The 24,780-nt window shown below is 35.1% G+C and overlaps 2 protein-coding genes and 1 long non-coding RNA gene across 3 annotated transcripts; 1 reads left to right on the top strand and 2 right to left on the bottom strand.

Annotated features, from left to right (window-relative positions):
- Positions 1-5,296: 5,296 nt before the first annotated feature.
- On the bottom strand, positions 5,297-6,618 carry LOC111466979. The gene is made up of 2 exons (XR_002714467.1): positions 6,574-6,618; positions 5,297-5,742 (listed from the first exon to the last, which is right to left on the bottom strand). It is a non-coding gene; the product is annotated as an uncharacterized LOC111466979 (long non-coding RNA).
- Positions 6,619-13,632: 7,014 nt separating this feature from the next.
- Positions 13,633-16,270, top strand: LOC111466974 (protein CUP-SHAPED COTYLEDON 2-like). The gene is made up of 3 exons (XM_023111666.1): positions 13,633-13,996; positions 15,067-15,332; positions 15,554-16,270. Exons 1-3 carry the CDS (start codon positions 13,828-13,830, stop codon positions 16,007-16,009), a joined length of 891 nt encoding a protein of 296 aa, XP_022967434.1. The 5' UTR covers positions 13,633-13,827; the 3' UTR covers positions 16,010-16,270.
- Positions 16,271-17,680: 1,410 nt separating this feature from the next.
- Positions 17,681-21,909, bottom strand: LOC111466973 (probable arabinose 5-phosphate isomerase). Its single transcript, XM_023111665.1, has 3 exons — positions 21,056-21,909; positions 18,109-18,332; positions 17,681-18,011 (listed from the first exon to the last, which is right to left on the bottom strand). Exons 1-3 carry the CDS (start codon positions 21,725-21,727, stop codon positions 17,855-17,857), a joined length of 1,053 nt encoding a protein of 350 aa, XP_022967433.1. The 5' UTR covers positions 21,728-21,909; the 3' UTR covers positions 17,681-17,854.
- Positions 21,910-24,780: the final 2,871 nt, after the last annotated feature.

Here is a 24,780-nt window from a genome sequence, read left to right as displayed (position 1 = left end):
ATACGGCCCCTGAAAGAATACCTATGCTTAAAAAGATAAACCCTAGACTAATAATACGATAACTCCAATGATCTAATTGTTGAATCAGTTGAGACTTATAATAATTTTTATAAGAAAAAAAATAAGTGTTTCTTAAAACATTGTTCTCTTCGTTCATGTATTGGATCTCATCAAAGGAAAATAACGCATTTAATAAATGATTGTTTTTACCAAAAATTCTTATAGAGTTTTGAAATGTAATCACTATAAGAGCTACTGAAAATAATGATCCACATAAAAGAGATGCATAACCCAATACCATCATACTTACGTGCATCATTAACCAATGAGATTGGAGAGCGGGAACTAATAGTGGGGATTGATGCATTTCAGTTAAAAAACCTGAAGTAGCAAAACCTTGGGTAAAAATCGTACTTGGTGCAGTTATTGCGCTTACACTTAAATGGTTTTTATATTTTTTTAAATACGTAAATAGATGAATAATGGAGAAACCCCATGAAAGAAATAGTAATGATTCATATAAATCACTTAATGGTAAATGCCTCAAATAAATCCAACGAGTAACTAATAATCCTGTTATACAGAAAAAAGTAGCTATCATACCCTTTTCTGACGAAGCATAGAGTCCTACGGTTTCATCGACTAATAAGGTTATCAAATGAATTGTAATGACAGTTGAAATGACCGAAAAAGATATATGAGTTAATATATGCTCTAAAGTTGAAAATATCATAAAAAAAATTTCAAAAGGTCCCTCAATTCAATTATTTGAATTAATATCGGGGACGTGAATTAATTATATTATAGAACTTGTTTTATAATATAAAATGGCATGCCGCTACTCGGACTCGAACCGAGATGCTCTAGCACTGCTTCCTAAGAGCAGCGTGTCTACCGATTTCACCATAGCGGCTTTCTCGAAATCATAATAACCTATTATTATTCACTCGTCGAGATTGAAAAAATATAATTAGAATAAATTTTATTAATTTAATAATAGTTTGATTTTAGAGGATTTTGCAAACCAATTTAATTATGTATTCGGCGGGATATATTCTATAATAGTAATAATGATTTCGAGAAAAGAAATAAGGGTTCATAGAATGAAAAAATACGGTTTTAACTTAATCCACTAATGTCATCATTTTAACGTCCGTCTCATTAAATTTTTAATAAAGAATTTCAGTTTACTATTTGATTAAATATAGAAAATATATAATAAAATAAAAAATCAATAAAAACTTTTTCGTTTATTGGGGCGATGGGATTCGTAGTTGGTTGGAAAAATCTTTTGGGTCAACTTGAAATTTTTCTTTTTTAAAAAAAAACATAATTCTTGAGTACTATTCATGTGTATATTGAGTGTTCTAAGTATTTAAGAACATATAATATACTTTTTTTTTAATATAAATAATTACGTCTAAACTATAAAATCAATAATCGTGCATGGACGACATACATTTTTGAACTAAAAAAATATGTTTTTAGAAGAATCTTTTGGGCAATCTCGAAATTTTGGATTGTTTGGGTTGGTGACGTGATTAAACGAATAGAGTTCACAACTCAATCCAGCCGAATCCATCTAGTTGATGAGTTACTTTTTTTTTTTTAATTATTTTAAAAAATCATACTTATCTACGATAGATATTACATTAATAACTAAAATCTTATTAATTTTAAATATCAAAGTCACAACGCATCACCAATATCGATTATAAACGTCGAGAAAAGAAATCTAACTTAATTATACTCTTTTAGTTTGGGTTAAGTATTATGATCTCGACAATTAGACAAAGCCAAGACGGGAGAGCACTTAGACAATTTACGAGTACAGAAAAGTTTGCGGGTAGGAATTTCTTAGGACGTATTACGGTTTTTCTTCAAGGGAGTGGATCGAAGCGATTGCAACGAAAAATTGATCTCAAACGAAGCACTTCATCAATGGGTATTGTAGAAAGAATAGAATATGACCCTAATTGTTCTTCTCGGATGGCTCCAGTACAATGAATCGAGGGGGTCCACTAGTCCCAGTTGATCATGTTATCTGGTCATATGAACACGGCTCATTTTAAGGTTTTTTTTTAATAATTATTATCAGTTTAGTTAGAACTTTGAACTTAGTTTTGCAAAAAAAAAAAGAAAAAAAAAAATCATAGTTTGACTTGTAATTTGACTCGGGAAAACATGTATGTTCTTATTAACTAAGAGATCAGATGTTCGAATCTTATCCACTCATGAAAACATATGTTTTTTTTATTGACTAAGAGATCAGATGTTCGAATCTTATCCACCCTCAAATGTTGCATAATGATCGGGTACCCTTTTTATTAATACAAGCCAAATTGAAACATTCTTTGGCTCTAATCATTTCATCAAATTCAAACTCGTTCTAATCATTTTTAGCTAATCCGAGCGGATTATAACAAGAATGTTCGACCAAAATCAAGATTCGAGGTTCAAATTTGGATACTTACGTGTTGATGAACTAAAATTTTTTGTTCATTTTCGTTAATTACATTAAAAGCCAACATCATCCCATTTGTTTGTTAAACCTTAAAGATATATATTGAACATGTCATTATTGTAATTTGTTTTTGAGTTCATCTAATTATTTGAGTTTGTTTGTCAATTCTAGCTGCAACAATTTCTCTTTATCGGTTTAAACTTGGTCACTTTCAACTTCAACCACGCGAGGTCGTATGTAGCAAAGAGTTTAAGAATGTTTGATGATGTGGGACACATTAAACGTTACATCGGTTAGAAGTTGAATTCTCGTTTATTTATGTCGGTGAACTTAAAGAAACAAAATTTAGTAATCGATTGTTTTTTTTTTTTTATCTCGAGTCTTATAGACCACAACTCGTGTATGTACTCATTTCTGTCGAACAACTCATGTTCCATCTGTAAAAGAATAGTAGTGTAAATGATTATAGAAATACTCAGTAAGTAGCTTGTTTATAGGCTCTAAAATTATTTGAAATCTGGTGTCAAATATTCATTCATGTACCGTGTTCTTATGTCTTATACTCCGAGTATTGTGTCTAAGTCATAGGTTTTTTAAGAAATTAACAACTAGGTTCTGTTAGTTCATTCCAGCTCGTCATACGAATTTTCGTAACTTAAAGTTTATCGTCATTCAAAATCTAGTTTCTCGAAACTCATCAATTCTCATAATCTAGCTCCTTTGAGCTTATTATTTCTCATAGTCTAGCTCCTCTCAAAGCTCATTGCTTTCTCGTAATCTAGCTCATCTTAGAGTTCGTTTCATTTCTCACACCCTAGCTCCATTAGGATCTCAAACCGCTCATATGAGCTCGATTATCTCATTAGGGTCTTCTTGGGGTTTTAAGATGATTTAGTTAGCTTTCTATTATTCTTTGCTATATTTTTCTTCAAATCATGCACTGATGGATTAGTTGACGATTCTCTAATAATACCCATAATCATAATCATCATCATAATGTCGAGGGAGCAACTCACGTGTCGGCTAACTAAACTATACTTGTGTGAACTCTTGCGTGTATTTGAGCAAGTTCATGACTAAGAGATAGCCGGAGATCGCTTAATCATCTTCACACATTATCTAGCACACAACCCTCTTATACATCACCTCATCATTAGATACCAATATGGGTAATAGCCAATCGAGACACATTCACTATTAACGTTAATCGAGCGACCCTTTAATAGGTCACATTTTATTTGCCAGCCAACTTATTATCAGATACATATGTGGAATTCTAGTCAATCGAGTCAATTATGCTATAAAGGATAACTGACCCCCTTTAACAATCTCCACATTGTATTATCATAAGGGGAGCGACCCTATGCCTTTACTAAATAATAAAATACTATGTGAACCCTTGGCAATCGAGACAAGTTCACAATTAGGAGTTAGTTGGCAAACCCCAAACCGTCACCCTCATAGTAGCATAATCACATTATCTTATACAATGTCATAGAGTGTACAACATAGGTAGAGGACTAAACCATCTAACATGTTCATAAATTCAAGGGTTCATGAGAAGACTAGTTATCGTGCCAAAAAAAAAGGAGTCAGCCTTCAATTTCCAAGGGCTCGTTTGAAATGATTCGACAAGAACTCAAGAAGCAAAATTTGATAGGGTTTAGTACTGAATTCACCAAAGTTGAAGGGGACACGAGGGTGTGAGGAAGCTGACGGGGTTAAAAAGGGTACTGACACCCAATACATAAAGGGAAGATTTAGAGTTTAAGATTTAGGAGAACGTACACGAGGTAAGTGAAGTCGTACGGTTTATAGGTAAAACATAACTTTCTAATTAACTCTATGGTAAAATGAAGAGCAAAAAAGGGTCAAAATATTGAAGTTTGGTGAAGATTAGGTATAAATAAACAAAAAGATACAAACTTTGGAGCCTATGGTTTTGATGTGAAAAGTCCCCAAATAATTTGCCTCAATAATCTCTCTCCATTTGTGGGCCTCCTTTGGGTTGGCGGCGGACTAAATATACCTTAATTTAATTCCTTTTTTTTTTTTTTTTTTACAAATTTTAATTTAATCCCTTATATATATATATTAAAATTTTCTAATAAAAAATATATTTTCGTTAATATTTTATTTCAAAAATACTTTTCGAACTTTTAAAAATTTCATTTATACACTCGAACTTTTAAAAGAAATTAAAAATACGTTTTTTAAATTTTCATAAATTTTTAATCCTTATTTTTTTAAAAAAATTAGAAGTAACTTTATGATTAGTATATGAATGGAACTGTTACGTAATTTCAAATGTACATTAATATCCTTAACCTTTAAAAATAACTACGTTTAAAAATGGAAAGAAACGAGAGTTTAGGGTTTAGGGTTTAGGGTTCTCAGTTTGATTTAAATTTCTAATACTTGTGAAGAGGGAGATAAAAAAAAAAAAAAAAAAAATAGGGGTCGGGAGGGCATTCAAGAAGAGCGGAGAAAAAAAAAATGAAAAATGAATAATTGTTGAGTTAGAAACGGAGGACAGAAAATAAAAGCTCGAACATGACTACATATATTCAATCATTTGTTCATAATTTTTTTTTTAAACATAAGAACTACATATCAATTATCGTTGAACTATATTTATTTTGATTTCTTATTCAAAATCTTGACACGAAAAAGTCTGAACAACGAACAACCACCTACCAATAGATGACCATATATATTTAATCATTTGTTCATAATTTTTTTTTTAAACATATCAATTATTGTTAAACGATACTCAAGTTACGAATATCGAACGAATCAAACGAAAATGATCCCACACTTTGATCCATCTTATTCATATATTGACAACGGTTAATGCCATGCTCTCCCGACATAACCTTTCACAATTCATATGATTTCTCTACAAGACTCGATACGGTATTAATTCATCATTAAATCTAAAAATTTCGATCGCTGATGACTCCATATATTTGATTGTTTATCCATGATATTTTTTAAAATTTAAGAAGTACATGTCAATTACGACTGAACTATACTCAATTACGCTTTTTATTCATAACTTTTGAACGAATATAACGAAGATAATCCCACCGTAGACCATGATGCAACTTATTCATACTTTGAGAACATGTTCATGCCACGTTCTATAGACAGATCTTGGGAGGGTCATGTTTTATTTGTGTCGTGTCTCATAGATTTCCTCGAGGTTTCTTGGAGGCCAAACAAGAGGGATTGAGAAGAAGCTGTAAAATTAAACCCTAGCTAGGTGGCGAAGAGAGCTAAGGAAGAAAAAGAAACTGATTAATATTCATATTTTGTGATAGACTTTACTTGTACAAAACAATTTCCCATGTTTGCAAGCTATCCACCGAATCTTTTCAAATAATAATTTAAGTTTGAAAATGACACATAAATGATTTATGTGAAAACGATGGGCGAAAAGAAATTCCAATTTGAAATGTAATAGCTCAAACCCACCGCTACCTGATATTGTCTACCGATAGAGAGAGGTTTTCATACTCTTATAAGGAATACTTCTTTCCCCTCTCCAACCGACGTGGGATCTCATAATCCACCTCTCTTGAGAACTCAGCGTTCTCGCTGGCACACTATCTGATGTCTAACACTGATACCATTTATAATAGTCCAAGCCCATCGTTAACAAATATTGTCCGTTTTGGCTCGTTACGTATCGTCATCAGTTTCATGGTTTTAAAACGTGTCTGTTAGGGAGAGGCTTCCACACCCTTATAAGGAATGCTTCGTTCCCCTTCAACTGATGTGGGATCTCATAATCCACTTCTCTTGGGGACCCAGCGTCCTTGTTGACACACTGCCTGGTGTTAATGTCTAACTCTGATACCATTTGTAACAACCAAAGCTTACCTCTAACAGATATTGTCTGGTTTGGCTCCTTACATATCACTATCAGGCTCACGATTGTAAAACGTGTATGGTAGGGAGAGGTTTCCACACCCTTATAAGGAATGCTTCGTTCCCCTTTCTAACCGATGTGGAATCTCAGAATCCACCTCCCTTGGGGGCTAGCGTCCTCGCTGACACAATGTCAGGTGTCTGGCTCTGATACCATTTATAACACTCAAACCTACCTCTAGCAGATATTGTCCGTTTTAGCTCATTACATATGGCCGTTAGCTTCACAGTTTTAAAACGTGTTAGCTAGAAAGAGGTTTCTACACCATTATATAGAATGTTTCGTTTTTCTCTCCAACCGACGTAGGATTTCACGTCAAGTGACTCTTAAAAAATAAGGAAAAAAAATCACTTTTGAGAGGGTGAACTTTTGGGATTCATTTCCTTCTATAGTTGAATGGTATACGTTAGCTTTTGTTTGAAAACAATGTTATTCTAATATGATAAAATCTTGTCGTGGAAGCCAAATCTTAAAAAGGTGAGATTGTTGAGATAAAAAACGACATTAATTCTCATTTTTAACGGTTATATTACTTTTTGTGAAAAGGGTTTCAATCTTAAGAAATTTAGACACAAAAAACTTGAAGGAATGGCATGAAATGAGAGGTCGAGTTCGAATTTTTGAGGTCGGGGAAATTAAGTTACGGTTTTTTTTTTTTTTCTAATGACCTAAAAACCCGATCAACCCAACTCGACCAGTACGATTTGAATAGATTACCCTAAAACTAGATTAGGTTGAATCGAACTGACCCGAATTTACTATTAGGAAGAACATGCCAATATTACGAAGGATTATTATGTAGGGGTGCTATAAAAAATCCAAATGACCCAAAAACCTGATCAAGTCAACTGGTACTATTTGAGTAAGTTTCCTTAAAACTAGATTGACTGAATCACACTAACACGAATTTATTAAAATAAAAAATTTGAATAAATGACCCGAACAACATGAACCAATCCAATCAAACAATTGAGCTGGGTCTAAAAACATGTCTCAACCCGACCAATCTAACCCACCGACACGTGTAATGAGGGTTATGTAAAAGGGTATCCAAGGTTTTTTTTTTTTTCCAAAAGTGAAGTAATTTAGGTTTTGGATAAAGTGTTGTTATAAAATACACAAAAAAAAGTTGCTCATTTCATGGCAAAGTTGTTGAAAATTCATGATTTTTTAATATTTAATATTTTTTATTTTTTACTTTTGTGCACATGAATGCCCTAACCCTAGCAATCGATGGGCTTGTCACTATCACTTAGGGGTGCTTAATTTTTGCACCAAATTCTGACCCTAACCCTAACCCTAACCCTAAATGATACGTATCTGTCCCATTTGATAACGATTTTGTTTATGAACATGGGCTTGTTTTCTCACAATTTCGTTACTAAAATCAATTCGTAGCCATTCGAAGTAGATAATATCCATGCCCAGAATTTAAATTAGAATTTGAAGTCAAGATTTGGCACCTGCTGACTCTGACATTGTTCTGCAACATGAACCATGTATGTTTCCTATTTGTCTTGAATTGCTCATAAAAGTGAAAACTGTCCCCACAAACTAACAAAACCGATTTAGATGCTTTGTTACCGTTCACCTGTTCACCTACTAAACTTTAGAGTTCCTATGATTGAGTTACTGAAAAGAAATGTGCACGTTGTTGATATAAATAGTAATAACTTCATATCTTCAAGATCGCTCTTATTCGAATATAATCTCGATTCATTCGTGTCACATCCTAAGTATAAAAAGCACGGCAATACATATATTATAAAGTTCACAATTTTAAGCCTTTCTTGGATATTGAAGCTATTTTCTTTCTAATTTAAGCAAGTAATTAAGCCATGTAGCTAATTTCATCAATATCTTTTATTATGGATTTTTTTTACTAGCTAGATTGAAATATGAAATACATTAATGAGAAAATAATAATAAGAAGAAAAATTCAATTAATTAAATGTATAAACTTCCTTATACCATATAGTATACGTTTCTGACCCAAAGAAGTGATACATTTGGCATTTAGTGAACTATATATTTAATAAATATACACTAAAAAATACATTTAAATTTGAAAATAATCTTCGAAAATTGCCACGTGGAAAACTTATTTATTTCGTAATAAAATTAGTTTCTAAAAAGAGATTATGAGCCATCAAATATTATTGAATAAAAAGTGTTTTTAAAGGAAAAAAAAATAGAAAAGAAAATAAAAATGAATGAGTAGATTATGATTAACACTAGTTAATTAGGGATTAGTGTGTTTGATTAACCAAATCTTGGTGTTCTATTTCAATATCCAAATACAAGAATTGGGCTTGGTAACATGAATCTAAATGATTAATTGTATGGGACGATAATTTAGGGGTGTACACGAGTTCGGTTGAAAAATTCTCTTGGACTAATCTGTATTAGGTTAGTGACTCGAGTAGCCCGAATACAGTTCACAACCCAACACTCTATTCTTGAGATGAATGAGGTTGTCTAGTTATTTTTTTAATTATTTAAAATGAGTCGGTGACTTGAGAAACGTAAATAGAGCTCACAACCTTGGGTTGTCGGGTTATTTTTTTGAATTATTTAAAAAAATCCTACTTATTCACCGTACATGTTATATTAATAACTAAAATGTGAAATCTCATATTGGTTGGAGAGAAAAATGAAACATTTCTTTATAAGAGTGTAGAAACTTTTCCTTAATATATGCGTTTTAAAACCGTGAGTCTGATGCTGATATGTAACAAGCTAAAACAGACAATATCTACTAGCGATGGGCTTGTGTTGTTACAAATAATATCAGAGCCAGTCACCAAGCGGTGTGCCAGCAATGACGCTGGCTCCCAAGGAGATGGATTGTGAAATCTCACATCGGTTGGAGAGAGAAACGAAACATTCTTTATAAGAGTGTGAAAACCTCTCCTTAATAGACGCGTTTTAAAACCGTGAAGTTAACGCCAATACATAACAGGCCAATCTCGTAAGACACATCTCAACATATAACTAACATCGGTTACAAACGTAAATATTCTTAATTCTTCAAAATAATATTTAAAGTAGGGCTCTGTTATAACTCAATTTTTGGATTATTCGGGTTGATCTTACCAAAAAAAAAAACATCTACACGTGAACCAACCCAAATTTTTAATTTTGAAAAAAATGACCCCAACCAAGCTGAAAAAGGATCTAATCCAACCCAACCCAAATGTTCGGTTGGGTCGGGTAGACCAAATTGGTCGAGTTCTCAAGTCATATGAACCCCTTTAATCAACCCATCAAACCGAGAAAATCCAAGAATTAATTAAATTAATTAACTTAAGTTAGGGAATGATTAAAAGTGGATTAAAAAGAGGATAGTAATTTTAGGAGTAAATTATTGAGAAGAAAGAAGGGAGAATATGAAGCCGTTACTCATTCTCCAACATATAATATAAATCTGTCATCATCTTTGATATACATTACCTAACAAAATTCCCTCTTTAGAAAAGAACCCTAACAATACAATTCATTAAATAATTTGTATTTTATATAGTTTCAATTATTGTTTTTTGGTTTATAATATGCTTTTCATACGTCATATTTTCATTTACTTGTTCCTTAGTATACATTTTCCCATCACATGTATACATAAATTCAACTTCTAGTGCTTACGTGGCTCTTTCTCCTCAAATTAGGGGTTTTTTTTTGTACCTTCAATTATTAATTACATCATTTTCATAACTAATCCTCTCCATGAAATCATATCCCTAATTAATTATGCTACCATCTCTTTTCCCTTTTAATCTAGTTTAATCTTTTAATCCATCTTTCCCTACCTACTAAATTCATTGTTTTTGTAGTATAACTCTCGAAATTTTAACTACACGTTAACATTATTTTAAAAAAAAATGACGGTGACGATATAGAAGAAGAACGAAACTAAATGAGAGGTTGGGTGTAACAACCGAAGCCCATTGGATATTGTCCACACTTTTATAAGAAATGTTTCGTTCTCCTCTCCAACTGATGTGGGATCTCATAATCCACCTTCTTGGATGCCCAACATCCTCACTGATACACTACCCAATATATAGCTATGATACCATTTGTAACAGCCTAAACCTACAGCTAGTAGATGTTGTCCGCTTTGGCCCATTACGTATCATCGTCAGCCTCATGGTTTCAAAACGTGTCTTCTAGGGCTTCGTTTCCACACTCTTATAAGAAACGCTTCATTTCCCTCTCCATGACCCACAAACATTTCAAAAATGTATAATTACGAAGGGGACAAATATCTCTCAACATTGAGCTAAACCATTTTCCTCGCTCCATGTGGATAAAGATACACCAAATTGCATAATTGACTGCTTTTTCAGATAAGGTTTCAAACCACGTGTCTGTTGAAGAATGAGCTGTCGATTATAGATTATAAGTTCATAACTCCGAGACCATTCTCATTTCTGTTCCACAAACATTTATAAAAAATATATTTTTTTTTTTTATTTAACTTAACTGAATAAGACATGTTGTTTCACTAATTTTTCTCTGGATCCGGTCCTCAAATAATATGAATTTTTGTGAGTGTATGATTAAAAAAAAAAAAAACATGATTTTATTTGACACTTGTCCAATGTTTCTTGACATATACCATTGTTTTAAAAATTTTGTACACTTGGTGATGTGCATACTTTTGTCCATATATTAAAAAATTATTGCCATTCTCTTATTGATGTGTTACATTCTTCAACTATGGAGTTATCATATAATATAATCTTTTTAATCATATAATATAATCTTTTTATACGATCATTAGCATAGGTCCCATTTGTATAATGAAATGTATCTCAACCTTGATTAATACAATTTAATAAATGTAGCCATGATTTAATTGATTCAAATACTTTCCCATCTTATAAAATAGTCTTTTCTTATCATTTTTGAATTTATATATATATATATATATATATATATATATATATATATATATATATATATTTTGTAGTTTTAAGACAAAAATGGTTAAAATGCTTATCAATGTTTGATTTGGCCAAAGTAACTATCCAAAGCTCTAATGATTGAGTATCAATCATATTAGAATTCTATTTGGAAAAACATACATTTTTAGCCTTATACATTTTTTCGGGTTTAGTATTTAAATCAAATACGGCCTGAAATTTCCTTCTCGAGTGGCTTTGATACCAGACAGATGAAATGACAAACTAATAACATTGAATTGGCTTACAGGGCTGCAAACGTGCGCTATGTAATTCGTACACTAACTAATTTTATTGACATGGATGTATATGCTTAACTCTATAATCAATATACTGCCTTAGAATTTCCTTCTCGTGTGGCTTTGATACCAGACAGATGAAAGAGACAAAATAACACCACTAAAATAGCTTATTAGGCTACAAACGTGCGTTGCGTAATTCATACATGAGCTACTTTTATTGACATGGATGTATATGCCTAACTCTATAATCAATATACTGCCTCAAAATTTCCTTCTCAAGTGGCTTTGATACCATACAGATGAAAGACACAAAATAATACCACTAAAATAGCTTACTAGGCTGAGCAAACGAGCATTACGTAATTCATGCACGAGCTAATTTTATTGACATGTATGCATATGCTTAACTCTATAATCAAGATACTGTCTCAGAATATCCTTCCTGAGTGACTTTGATATCAGATCGATGAAAGAGACAAAATAATAACATTGAAATAGTTTATAGGGCTGAGCAAACGTGTGTTACGTAGTTCATACATGAGCTAATTTTATTGACATGTATGGTATGTATGTGCTACCCTCTCGAGCCTTGCAACGTTCTTATATATTAATTTGTTTACTACGTAGTTATGTTTATTAAACCATCACATCATCCACTAACTATGTTGAGGTATTTGTTTTTAGAGTGTAATATCAAAGTTTCTATTAAGTATCATATTAGTACATTGGTTCAAGAGAATCATCTGCCTAACTAGAACTAAAATTTAAAAATATTATTAATTTAATTTTTATTTAGAAACCTAAAATACATATTTTTATTCTTTTATTTCTATTTTGAATATGAGAGAGAAAGGAGAGAGGACTCTTTGGAAGGGAATTAATAATTGTTTAAAATATTCTTAATTAATTAATATTTTAAATTTTTTGGGACTGTGTAACTAAAGATCATGATGATATAGAGAGTAACTATCAATTTATTAAAATATTTTTTGAACTTTCATTAAGATATGGTCTCGTTTCATTCATGTAAACCTTATGGTCTCGTTTAACTTTCAATTCTGTAACTTTTGAGTTCGGAAGGTTGAGCGACGAAGAAGAAAGGTGCCCGTTATTAGTATAGGTAGTAACTATCAAACAATTTTCAATTATTATTTCATATCCTCGAGATCACTCTTATTTATATGTGGTATTGGTTAATTCATGTAACTGTGAGATCCCACGTTGGTTGGAGAGGAGAAAAACATTTCTTATAAGTGTTTGAAAACCTCTCCCTATTAGACATGTTTCAAAAACCATGAGGCTGACGACGATACGTAACAGGTCAAAACAGACAATATCTGCTAGCAATGAGCTTGGTGGGCTTGAGCTGTTACACAATTGTGAGATCCCACATCGATTGGAGAGGAGAACAAAACATTTCTTGTAAGAGTGTGAAACTTATCCCTAATAGACACGTTTTAATACCGTGAGGCTAACGGCGATACGTAACGGGCCAAAGCAGACAATATCTGCTAATGGTGGGCTTGAGCTGTTACACTTTTTTACTCATGCGCCACAATATGCCTTTGACGACGACATTCTTATGAAAAATTATTCAATGAATCCACTAGAATTTAGACGTGAATTCAGAGTATTTCTCTCTCATACATTAACCGTGAAAAAATTACCAACCACATCATAGCGGTGGGATCGAGTTTAATTAATGCAATTAACACTAAGTAAAACTCAAAGCCCAATAAATTATTACATTACGTGCAACTCAAGAAAAACCAATTTCAAATTAGGGTTTTCAATACAAAAATTTAACTCCAAACCCCATTTTTAATAATTGTAATTGGAAAAAGGGTTGTTTTGGATTGTTTCTTTATCAAACTTTTTTGACCTTTTGCACAATTTCTTTTCAAAATTAAAAAATAAAAAATAAAAATTAAATTTATAGTCATCATCCCTTTGTTCAAGATTTCTTGCAACTTGGGATTTTGCTTGAAAACTTTACCATTATAACTAACTCCCTATGCATAAGCATGGCCTGCCAAAAGCTTATATCAACTTATAGGAAATAAACCCCTTTTTCATTCATACCCCAACTATATATATCAATACAACCAAATCTTCATTCCTTATTAGATACCCATTTCCTTCCCCAAATTGCTCTCTTGTTCTTCATTTCTCTTGAGTTTAATACCCACAATTTTGTTCATAAGTTCTTGGTTGGTCATAGCAATGGGGCTTAAAGATATTGGAGCCTCCCTTCCTCCTGGGTTTAGATTCTACCCAAGTGATGAAGAATTGGTTTGTCATTATCTTTACAAAAAGATTATGAATGAACAAGTTCTTAAGGGCACTCTTGTGGAGATTGATTTGCATACTTGTGAACCATGGCAGCTTCCTGGTAGGCTCTTTTTGTTATGAATCTCAGCTATTTTGGAGGGTTTTTCTTGGATTCATAATGGGTTTTCTTGGATTCGTTCATATATTTCTTAATCAATTGGTTTGGTTGATGTTTTATGTGTAAAAAGATGAACTTTTTTGCATGAACTTGTAAAGAACAAAGATTTTCCAATGCTTTTGTGTAGTACGATGTGGTTTTGTATGACAAAAAATCTGTGTTTTTGGTTCTATGTTTACCTTTCGATGTCATACGAGGTGGTTTTAAGAGGCATTAATTTCATGACAATTGGCTAAATCCCAACCCTTTTACGAGTATCGGATTTCATCTCGACCTCGACCTCGACCTCGACCTCATTCACATTAAATATTCAAAGAATCTCTCTTTCTCTCGTACCCCACGTACAAACACGTGCATTCGTGTAAAAATCTTGTATTTCAGCGTTTTGTTTCGAGAATATTTCATCCGATGTTTTGATTGTTGAGCTGTGTTTCAGTTGTTTTTAGCGTTTTTTTTCTAGACCGACGCTCTATTTCGCTCTCGAACTATTAGATAAGGTTTTGTTTAGGGAAGACACGTAAAAGAGAGGGAAAACAATGGATCAAAATTGAGAAACTTTTGGTCCCATAATTGAAGTAATATAATATAAGTTGATGAGTCATAATACCCATTTTCCCACAAGTGCTTGAGCTAGCTTCTTCTTGTAGAACAAGCTTCATTAATTATTGATTCATTTCTTCTTTGTTCTTAGTTCTTCACAAAATTATATATCAAATCTTTCTTTCATGCAAACAAATCTTGTTTTGTTGTTTATGATCATCATTACATTGCTAATCATACCTTTATGATAGGGCGATTATTGTAATTTATAGTGAAAAAATACGTTTATTTATTAATAATTTAGTTGATTAATATCTTAATCATAGGCTTCATTAGCCTTAGGCTTTAGTTTCTATTTTATTCAGTAAATTATTCATAACTTAAATAGAACGAGTTCAATCATATATAGTTAGTGAAAGCGAAAGATTAATTTAACTAATTAATTCTTTTTTGTTTTTTTTGGGAATTAAAAGAGGTGGCGAAGCTGAATAGCAACGAGTGGTACTTCTTCAGCTTTCGAGATCGAAAATACGCGACGGGATATCGGACCAATCGTGCGACGACATGTGGATATTGGAAAGCGACTGGGAAAGATCGAACGGTGGTGGATTCGTCAACGGGGGAGATCGTAGGGATGAAAAAGACTTTGGTGTTTTATAGAAACCGAGCTCCAAATGGGATTAAAACGGGATGGATTATGCATGAATTTCGGCTAGAGGCCCCTCATAGGCTCCCAAAGGTTGGATTTTTTTTTTTTTTTCTTTCTTTATAGTCCTTCAATTTGGAAAGAATTATATTCATGTACCCTTAAAGGGTAACAACACAAAAGTTGGTGTCTTTTTCCACTTTGGTCATATTCAATTTAATGAATTTTTCTTGTTTGCATTAAGAAAGAATATTTATTTTTTAGTCCCTCCAAAGTTCAAAATTAACAAAATGAGCCAATTTATGTGGGTGCAGGAGGATTGGGTTTTGTGTAGAGTGTTTCAAAAGGGGAAGCAAGAAGACTACAACAACAAACTCAACCAGCATTTCACATTCAGAAACTTCGAGCACGTTCCTTCTGTACTCGTCCGAGCTCCATCTCCCCCTCCGAGTGATCCGAGCAAGACCGTGATGCCTTCTGGCTACAATGTTGATATCGATATCGCTTCGTTATCGTCTTCGATAGCTCCCGAACAAATCAGCCATAGCCACACAGGCAGCTGTTCTTTTCTCCATCTCCTTCAGCAGCTTCCTCAAGAGAAACAAGACAATAATCCCAAAACTGATCAACTCTTCTGCCCAAAAAATAATGAATCAGATTATGGGGTTATGTGGGAAATGGATTTGGAAGAACAAACCTTTCGAGATGGTGTCATATCGAACTTGGATCAGATGGAATTCGACGTCGATAGCAGCCAGGTTTTCCTCTGAAAGTGCAATGATATCTGCTACGCTACGCTGCTCTGTTGATATATAGTTTGTATATTAATGTATGGTGCATTTGGACATAGGAGAGTATTGGGGCATTGTTGCTTTGGACACACTTAGATTTCATTCTTTCTTTTAAATCTTTGGTCTTGTTGTAAAGAACATTAGTCAAAGCTGTAATGATATCAGTTAGGCGCATTACTGTGGATGTAATAAACTTGTGATTTTTGATATCACAATATAGAGTTCATGTGATTACGAAGCGGAACTACGACCCACAAAGCTCGAGGAGATGCATTTGAATCGTAAGAGTTCAAGGGGAAACGAAAGTCACTTAGCTTCTAGAGTTAGAGTGAAATATTCCTTGAATCCCCCGAACGTTACTTAGCTTGTATAAGATCCCAGATCGGTTGGAGAGAGGAACAAAACATTCTTTATAAGAGTGTGGAAACCTCTCCCTAACAGACGCGTTTTAAAACTGTGAAACTAAGGACAATACATAACGGACCAAAACGGACAATATCTATTGGCGGTGGGCTTGGGTTGTTACAACTTGTGCATGAGTTGAAAATAACACGTGACATTTTTAGATGTTGTGGGGATGAGATGACATGACATCCTCCGATTATGTACACAAGATTTTCCCCATTAGAATTGAGAATGTAGATCCTATATACCTTTCATTTGTTCATGAGGTCCTATCGAGACTGTAGGCCTATTCATGAGGTCCTATCGACAAGCCTAGAGATTCGTTAAAGAGAGTACATGTCTAAAGATCATATTACCTGAGTCGTGCATACTTCATTCGCACTTAGACACCTTGCCCCGAGCTCATTTTGCGAAAGCCATACATATTTTTTTTCTTAATTTTCATTTTCTTGTTTTCTTAAGTTTCACAAGGTTTGGTGATGTAAGATCCCACTTCAGTTGGGAAGGAGAACGAAACATTCTTTATAAGGGTGTAGAAACTTCTCCCTAGCAAACGCGTTTTACAAACCTTGAGAGAAAGTCCGAAAGGGAAAACCCAAAGCGGACAATATCTACTAGCGGTGGGCTTGGGCCATTATAAATGGTATCAAAGCCAGATACCGAGCAATATGCCAGCAAAAAGGCTGAGACTTGAATGGGGGTCGACATGAGGCGGTGTGCCAACAAGGATGTTGGGCCTCGAAGGAGGGTGGATTGGAGAAGGGAACGAGTGCGAACGAGTGCCAGTGAGAACGCTGAGCCTTGAAGGGGGTAGATTGTGAGATCCCACATCGGTCGGGGGAGAACGAAACATTCTTTATAAGGGTGGATTGTGAGATCCCACATCGGTCGGGGGAGAACGAAACATTCTTTATAAGGGTGAGGAAACCTCTACCTAGCAGACATGTTTTAAAAACCTTGAGAGGAAACTCGAAAGGGAAAGTCCAAAGAGGAGGGAAAGTCCAAAGAGGACAATATTTGTTAGTGGTGAACTTGGGCCATTACAGGTCGTGTAGAATCTAACTTATTTTTCACTTGAGTATGTGCGTACGGTGGGGAGATTTACAATCGAACATCTTTATTCTAAGCTCAATACTATCCGTATTAGAGATATTTAAACTTCTAGCATCTTTCTCAAGGTTATATGCCTAAATCTGTTGACCTATGTTTTCGAGAGTTTTCGAGAGTGACAGTTCTCACATACCCTATCAAGACAAATATATGAAAACGACATGATTCATCCTCTACGTATCGAGTTTTCTTACACTTATGTAATCACTACACTTAGACAGGGATATCAATGATGAACAGTGTTATACAAAAAAGACTGAACAATAATAGAAACCTTTAATGCAGACACAGAAATGGGAGGCATGCCACTCACAGTCCTGCAGAAACTAGGCCATGTAATGTGATAATGCCAATCAACATATCTTGCTGATTGATAACAGGCAGAAATTGTACAGGAGATGGCGGTGCTTCCATCTTTTTCATTGCGTCAACAGCCATTGCCTCGGGATCGATTGTTCTCGGGTTCCTGCCATACGGGACAAGTTCAACAAACAGCAAGATCTTGTACAAGCAAGTACCTCTCATGGAGTCAGCTAAAACAAGTGGGTATTAAAGATTGATACCTGTTGCACATTTGGCCTACCGTGAGCTTGAAGATGGCTTCACCACTAGCTTTGAGAGTGCGCCGCAAATCACCATCTGTGAATGTCCCAATCAGGTGATATTCCTCATCTATGACAAGTAGGCAGCCGCATCCTTTGCTCGTAAGCTCCACTAATTGATCCATTATTAGATCTTCTTTTTTGCAGACAGGAAGCTCATTCTGCTTCTTCATCACATCTTTTACCTGCATAATAACAAATATCAAGATCTGTATTGTTGGCTGACTCAAGATCGTTTCTCATAGTTCCTAAGTTACGGTAAAGCGCAACAAATCAAACTCAATTCCACTATGTAACAACTCAAACCCACCGCTAGCAAATATTGTCCTCTTTGAGCTTTCCCTTTCGAGATTCCCCTCAAGGTTTTTTAAACGTGTCTATTAGGGAGAGGTTTCCACACCCTTATAAACAATGTTTCAGTCTCCTCCCAAACCAATGTGAGATCTCATAATCCACCCCCCTTTCGGGCCCAGCGTCCTCGCTGGCACTGGTTCCTCTCTCCATCACAATCCAGCCCCCCTTTAAGACCCAACGTCCTCGCTGGCACACCACACGGTGTCCACCCCCCTTTGTAACAGCCCAAGCTCACATCGATTGAGGACACTAGGCGATGTGCCAGCAAAAACGCTGAGCTCCAAAGGGGGTGGACACTGGGCATGCCAGTGAGGAAAGGGCCCCGAAGATAGTGGATTGTGAGATCCCACATCAATTGGAAAGGAGAACGAGTGCTAATGAGGACGTTAGGCCCCAAAGGGGTGGATCGTGAGATCCCACATCTGTTGGAGAGGGGAAATGAAGCATTCTTTATAAGGGTGTGAAAACCTCTTCCTAACAGACGTGTTTTAAAAACTTTGAAGGAAAGCCTGAAAGGGAAAGCCCAAAGAAGACAATATCTGCTAGCGGTTGGATTGGGTCGTTACAATTAACCAATATAAAAGGTATCAATTGGGCTATAAAAGAAGAAATCACAATAAACAAGCAATCAAAACACAAACATGTCTCTCAAAACCAAAAGTTTTCTGTAGAAATGTAGTAAAAGCAGTCAAAATCCAACAAGATCAAACAAATGCCCCTCAAATTCACAGGACAAAGACCTAACAGAAGAAGGATGAGCATATAATGTTCAATACGTATTTTAATCAATGATCTGCTCGTTGAACTATCATTTGGCCTACAAGAGAAAATGAGAAGAGTATAAGATTTATAGTTGCAACAGAAGGGTTACTAGTCGATCTGCCAGGACGCACCATTCGGTTTCCGACTTAGGAATATGGCTAAGGATGGACACTTTAGTTGGACTAACGTATCCGTGTCTGACACGTATCAAACAAGTAGAACACTATGACACTTGTTAGACACTAGTTGTACAAAATCAACATAGGTCTAACATTCGTTAGACACGTACTGAACACTCGGCTTTGGATAAATTTTGAGAGTAAAATGCATCGACTTCTTTAGCACATAAATGATTGATTTTGATTTTCATCTTGTATAAACATGTCATTGTAGTATCCATGTCCTAGGTTTTTAAAACATTATGTGTCACTATGTCCATGTCGTGTCTTATCAGTATCCGTGCTTTTTAGATCACATTTTATTTGTAGAACCAAAGCTTATTCCTAGAATCTGACAAGAATGAAACATGGTTCAAATAGACATTGCCTGCCACCTACTGTTCGATTAAGATACTAAAACTGGTGATCTAACTGATATGGGAGCCTGATTACCGTTCTTATCCACTTTGAACATAAGCTCTCATGGCTTTATACCAATGGAGATGTATTCCTTACTTATAAACCCATGATCATTCCCTAAATTAGCCAATGTGGGACTCCCTCCCAACAATCCTCCCCTCGAACAAAGTACACTATAGAGCCCCATTTGAGGCCTATGGAGCCCTTGAACAGCCTCTCCTTAATCGGGGCTCGACTCCTTCTTTGGGGTCCTCGAACAAAGTAAACCGTTTGTTCGACACTTGAGTCACTTTTGATTACACCTTCGAGGCTCATAACTTCTTTGTTCGACATTTGAGGATTCTATTCATATGGCTAAGTTAAGGGCATGACTCTGATACTATGTTAGGAATCACGACTCTCCACAATTGTAACAGCCCAAGCCCACCGTTAGCAGATATTGTCTTCTTTGGGCTTCACGTTTTGTGCTTCCCCTCAAGGTTTTTAAAACGCGTCAGCTAGGGAGAGGTTTCCACACCCTAATAAAGAATGTTTTTGTAACAACCCAAACACAAGCCCACCGCTAGCAAATATTGTCCTTTTTGGGCTTTCCCTTTCGGGTTTCCACACCCTTATAAAGGGTGTTTTGTTCTCCTCCCCAACCAATGTAGGACATCACAATTCACCCCCCTTCGAGGCCCAGCGTCTTCGCTGGCACTCATTCCTTTCTCCAATCGATGCAGGACCACCACCAAATCCACCCCATTTGGGGCCAGCATCCTTACTGGCACACCGCCTCATGTCTACCCCTTCGGGGAACAGCGAGAAAACTGGCACATCGTCCGGTATCTTGCTTTGATACCAACTGTAACGATCCAAACCCATGCCCACCGCTAGCAAATATTGTTCTTTTTGGGCTTTCCCTTTCAGGTTTCCCCTCAATGCTTTAAAATGCATCTACTAGGGGAAGGTTTCCACACCCTTATAAAGTGTTTTGTTCTCCTCCCCAACCGATATGGGATCTCATGACTATAGTATGATATTGTGCACTTTGAGCATAAGCTCTCCTGGCTTTACTTTAGGCTTCCCCAAAAGGTCTCATACCAATGGAAATGTATTCCTTATTTATAAACCCACGATCATGGACTCCCTATGCCATAAGTTTCCCTAGAATCCCAATAGACATAAAGAAAAGCAGCTCAAGATCAAATGGATCAAGTAAAAGCAGAAGTAACCTTGAAAATGAGGCTCTTGCCGATCCTCCCAGCAGGATGATTGGTGGCATACTCCTCCTTAGTCAAATTCCGCGCACCCATAAGCGCAATAGCCACAGTATCTCCAAAAACCATTTGAATAGCAGTGGAGGTAACAGGGGCAAGATCAAAAGGGCACAATTCACGCTCAAGAGGCAAATGCACATTCATATCACAAACCCCAGCAAGCACATTACCTTCAACAGAGGTCAAAGCGATGAGATACGCACCCTTAGCCCTAGCACAAGGAACAAGGCGAAGAAGCTCTTCGGTATTACCGGATTTGCTAAAGAGAACAAGAACATCGCCGGAATTCAAAATGCCGATATCTCCATGAAGCGCATCGAGTGGGGAAAGAAAAGCGGAGCGAATGCCAAGAGAAACTAGGGTTTGTGAGATCTTGTTCGCGACGAAGCCGGATTTTCCGACGCCGGAGAAAAAGATGGTTCCGGTGGAGTTGAGAAGGGTGACGGCGAATTTGAGAGTTTGGGAGAGATCGAGATTGTGGAAGAAGAAATTCAGGTGATTTTGTTGGGATTTGAAGAGATTGAGAAGCGCAGATTCGTCGATAGGGCTCTGATTTGGATTTGGGAATTTTTCAGGCGGCGGCGACACGGAAAGGGGAATGTCGGAAGATTGAGGGAGAGACCCCATTGGAGCACTGTACTGAGAAATCAAATCGACACGGAGAACGAACAAGAAACGGATTTTTTTTTTTTTTTTCAATTTTTTAATTTCATATTTAGTTACAGAAGGAAGGGAAATGGAGACGACAAAGGCAGGTAGTTTTCGGTTGGTTTACGCGGTAAGAGGAAGAGCCTCTTCATTTTTCTTGGCACACGGCTGCCCTTTGTCGGTGGGTTAGCCATCAACTCAAAAATCCGACCCACCCAAACCATAAATGTTGAATTGGGTTCGATGTTGAATTTTTAGTTGTGGATTAACTTTTTTTTGTGTCGAGTCAACACAACCAATCCAAAAATAGGGTTACAACACAACACAACTCAACTCTATCTTACTCTAAGATGAGTATAAAGATTAAAAATATTTAACGTTTGTAATCAATGATAGTGATACAGTGCCGTGCAAATATTTGATACTTAAGTTGTAACAGTTGTAGAAGATAAATATGATTTTTTTTAATAATTAAAAAAAAACAAACGGCAACTCGATTCAACCAAACTCGACCCATTTAAGTTAGATTATGTGGTAAACTCTATTAGGATTATCTTTTGATAGCCCACCGCTAATTGATATAAATATATTTCATTTATGATTGGATCATCGAAACATATTTTCTCGATTAAAAAAAAACAATATTAATGGATGAAATTATTTTAGCCGACTCTAATTAAATTTTCCACAATGTTGGTTGGATTTTCAATGCTTTCACATGTAGCCTTCAAATATTCACATCAATCCATGCATTAATTAAGGGTTCAATATATATATATATATATATATATAATTATTGATTTCAATTTCTATATTTTAATAAATAATAAATAAATAAATATAATATAAATTCAACGTAATTTTTAAAAAATCAAATATAGGGACGGGATAAGGAATCATGTTTAATAAACAATAATTTTTTTTTCCACTTTCTCATTCGTTCTTGATTTAAATAAACATATTGGAGGGTTAAATGGTTGGTCTTAAAATTTAAAAAATATATGAATTAATAAAAATAGTTGGGCCTTAGGCCCATGAGAAAAGGAGACTGAGGAAGCAGGCCCAATAGCAACAAATATGAATTTGGGCTTAGTTGAAGGCCCAAAACTCTGTGGAATCAAACCGTACAAATATAATGTATCCTACGGTGGATAGGATTTAAATAAAACTCGTATTATTTATTATTTATATATTAAGAAAAAAAAAAAAAAAAAAAGGATGGTGGAGCCGCGTGTGGACAGTGGAAAGTGCAGAGCACGTGCGGAGCTGTGAGGGGTGTCGGCTACAGTGACAGTGCGGTCATTACCGCGGACCAATGAGGTCCTTATCTGGGACCGCGCCGTACGAGACCGTTGTCATGTCAACTTCCTTAGGGGTCCCACCCTCTTGCAGTCAAGCTTAATGTATGGACGGCCTTAATATTTCCATTATTTTTTTCTATAACCCTTTTTTCTTTGGCCGACCTAAATTTACCTAGATGCAATTAAAAAAAAAATATATATATATATATCCATTATTTTGTTAGGTTATATTATCGAGTGCATTCGATACCTAACGGCTGTGACATGATCTTGTTATCTACTTCTCGCTCTTAAGAGTGAACCTAGTCTTTACACGATGTTTTGTCATCAATTCACATGTATTGTAATAGCTCAAGCTTACCGCTAGTAGATATTGTTTGTTTTAGGTTATTACGTATCGTCGTCAATTTCACGATTTTAAAACGTGTCTATTAAGGAGCGGTTTCCACACTCTTATAAGGAATGTTTTCGTTTCTCTCTCCAACTGATGTGGGATCTCACATGCATCCCAACAGAACACGCTTAACCAACCACGAAAAATGAAAGTGCATTTTGTTGGTATAAGTAGTAACTTTCATTTTCTTTAAGCTTTTCTTAGTCATTCTATTCTCAAGACCACTCTCAGTCGGACATAGTTTCGGTTTGTTCATGTACCCTTTTTTTACTTGAATATTAAATTTAATCACCGAACTTTTATCAATGAATTAATATACAATTTTTTATGTTTGATGGGACTTTTGATAAATTTTCCCTAAGACAAAGAAACACCAAGGGAACTCTCCGACAATCAATTATCTTTAAAGGGTCAAATCAATATTGAAGATCCCTCAATTTTAAAGGTGTTGTCTAATACTTCGTGTCTTATTCAACGACGTTTTAGATACAGAATAGAAACTTTAAGGTTTCTGTAAGATCTCACATCAGTTAGAAAGATGAATGAAATATTCCTAACAAGTGTGTAAAAACTTCTTGTTAAAGGACGTGTTTTAAAATTTGGAGGGAAAACTCAAATAGGACAATATCTGTTAGCAATGAAAACATTGAGACAGAGTCCAAATAGAACAATATCGATTAACGGTAAGCTCGATTTAGGTTGTTATAGTTTCATTAGTCAAAATCCATTGGATAACATAAAATCCATTGGATCAAGATAACCTCGTGAACTAGACATATTATACAATAATCGACCTGACCATCCACTTAAGTCAAACCCTTCACATTGCATGAGCTCTCCTCGACCCGAACCATCCACTTATGGAGCATGACTTTGTAGTAAGCTTTAATTAAATTAGATTAATTAATTAATTTAAAGAAAGGTGTTAATGAGATTGATATAATGCTTTGGACATAATATTCCATAAATCTAGATGATAGGACATGTCATGTCCCTTTTGAAGAAACTATAGGTTTGCTTAGAACAAGAGATTACAAAAGGGCCCCCCACATTTCCTTTTTCAAATTTAAACAAATTTGTTTACACAATAATTTGTTCAAATTTAATTATAAATTAATGGGTCAATTATACTGCTCTCATTAGATCATAATATTGGTTTGTTCGTGTTTTGTCGAACGTTTGGATTAGAATTATAAATGGATAGGGTAGCGTTCTCGTTGTTGAATCGGAACAAATAAGGGAAGGAAGCTAGTCATTGGAGGGAAGACAAGACTGGTGGAGTCTGACTCCACAGAAGAGTCTTATCTTTATATACAAAGAACGTGTGGGTGCTATAA

The sequence above is a fragment of the Cucurbita maxima genome, unplaced genomic scaffold (genome assembly GCF_002738345.1).
Source record: "Cucurbita maxima cultivar Rimu unplaced genomic scaffold, Cmax_1.0 Cma_Scf00032, whole genome shotgun sequence".
NCBI lineage: Eukaryota > Viridiplantae > Streptophyta > Magnoliopsida > Cucurbitales > Cucurbitaceae > Cucurbita > Cucurbita maxima.
Note: the sequence above shows the minus strand (reverse complement) of the source record. Positions and strands in the feature narration are given on the sequence as shown.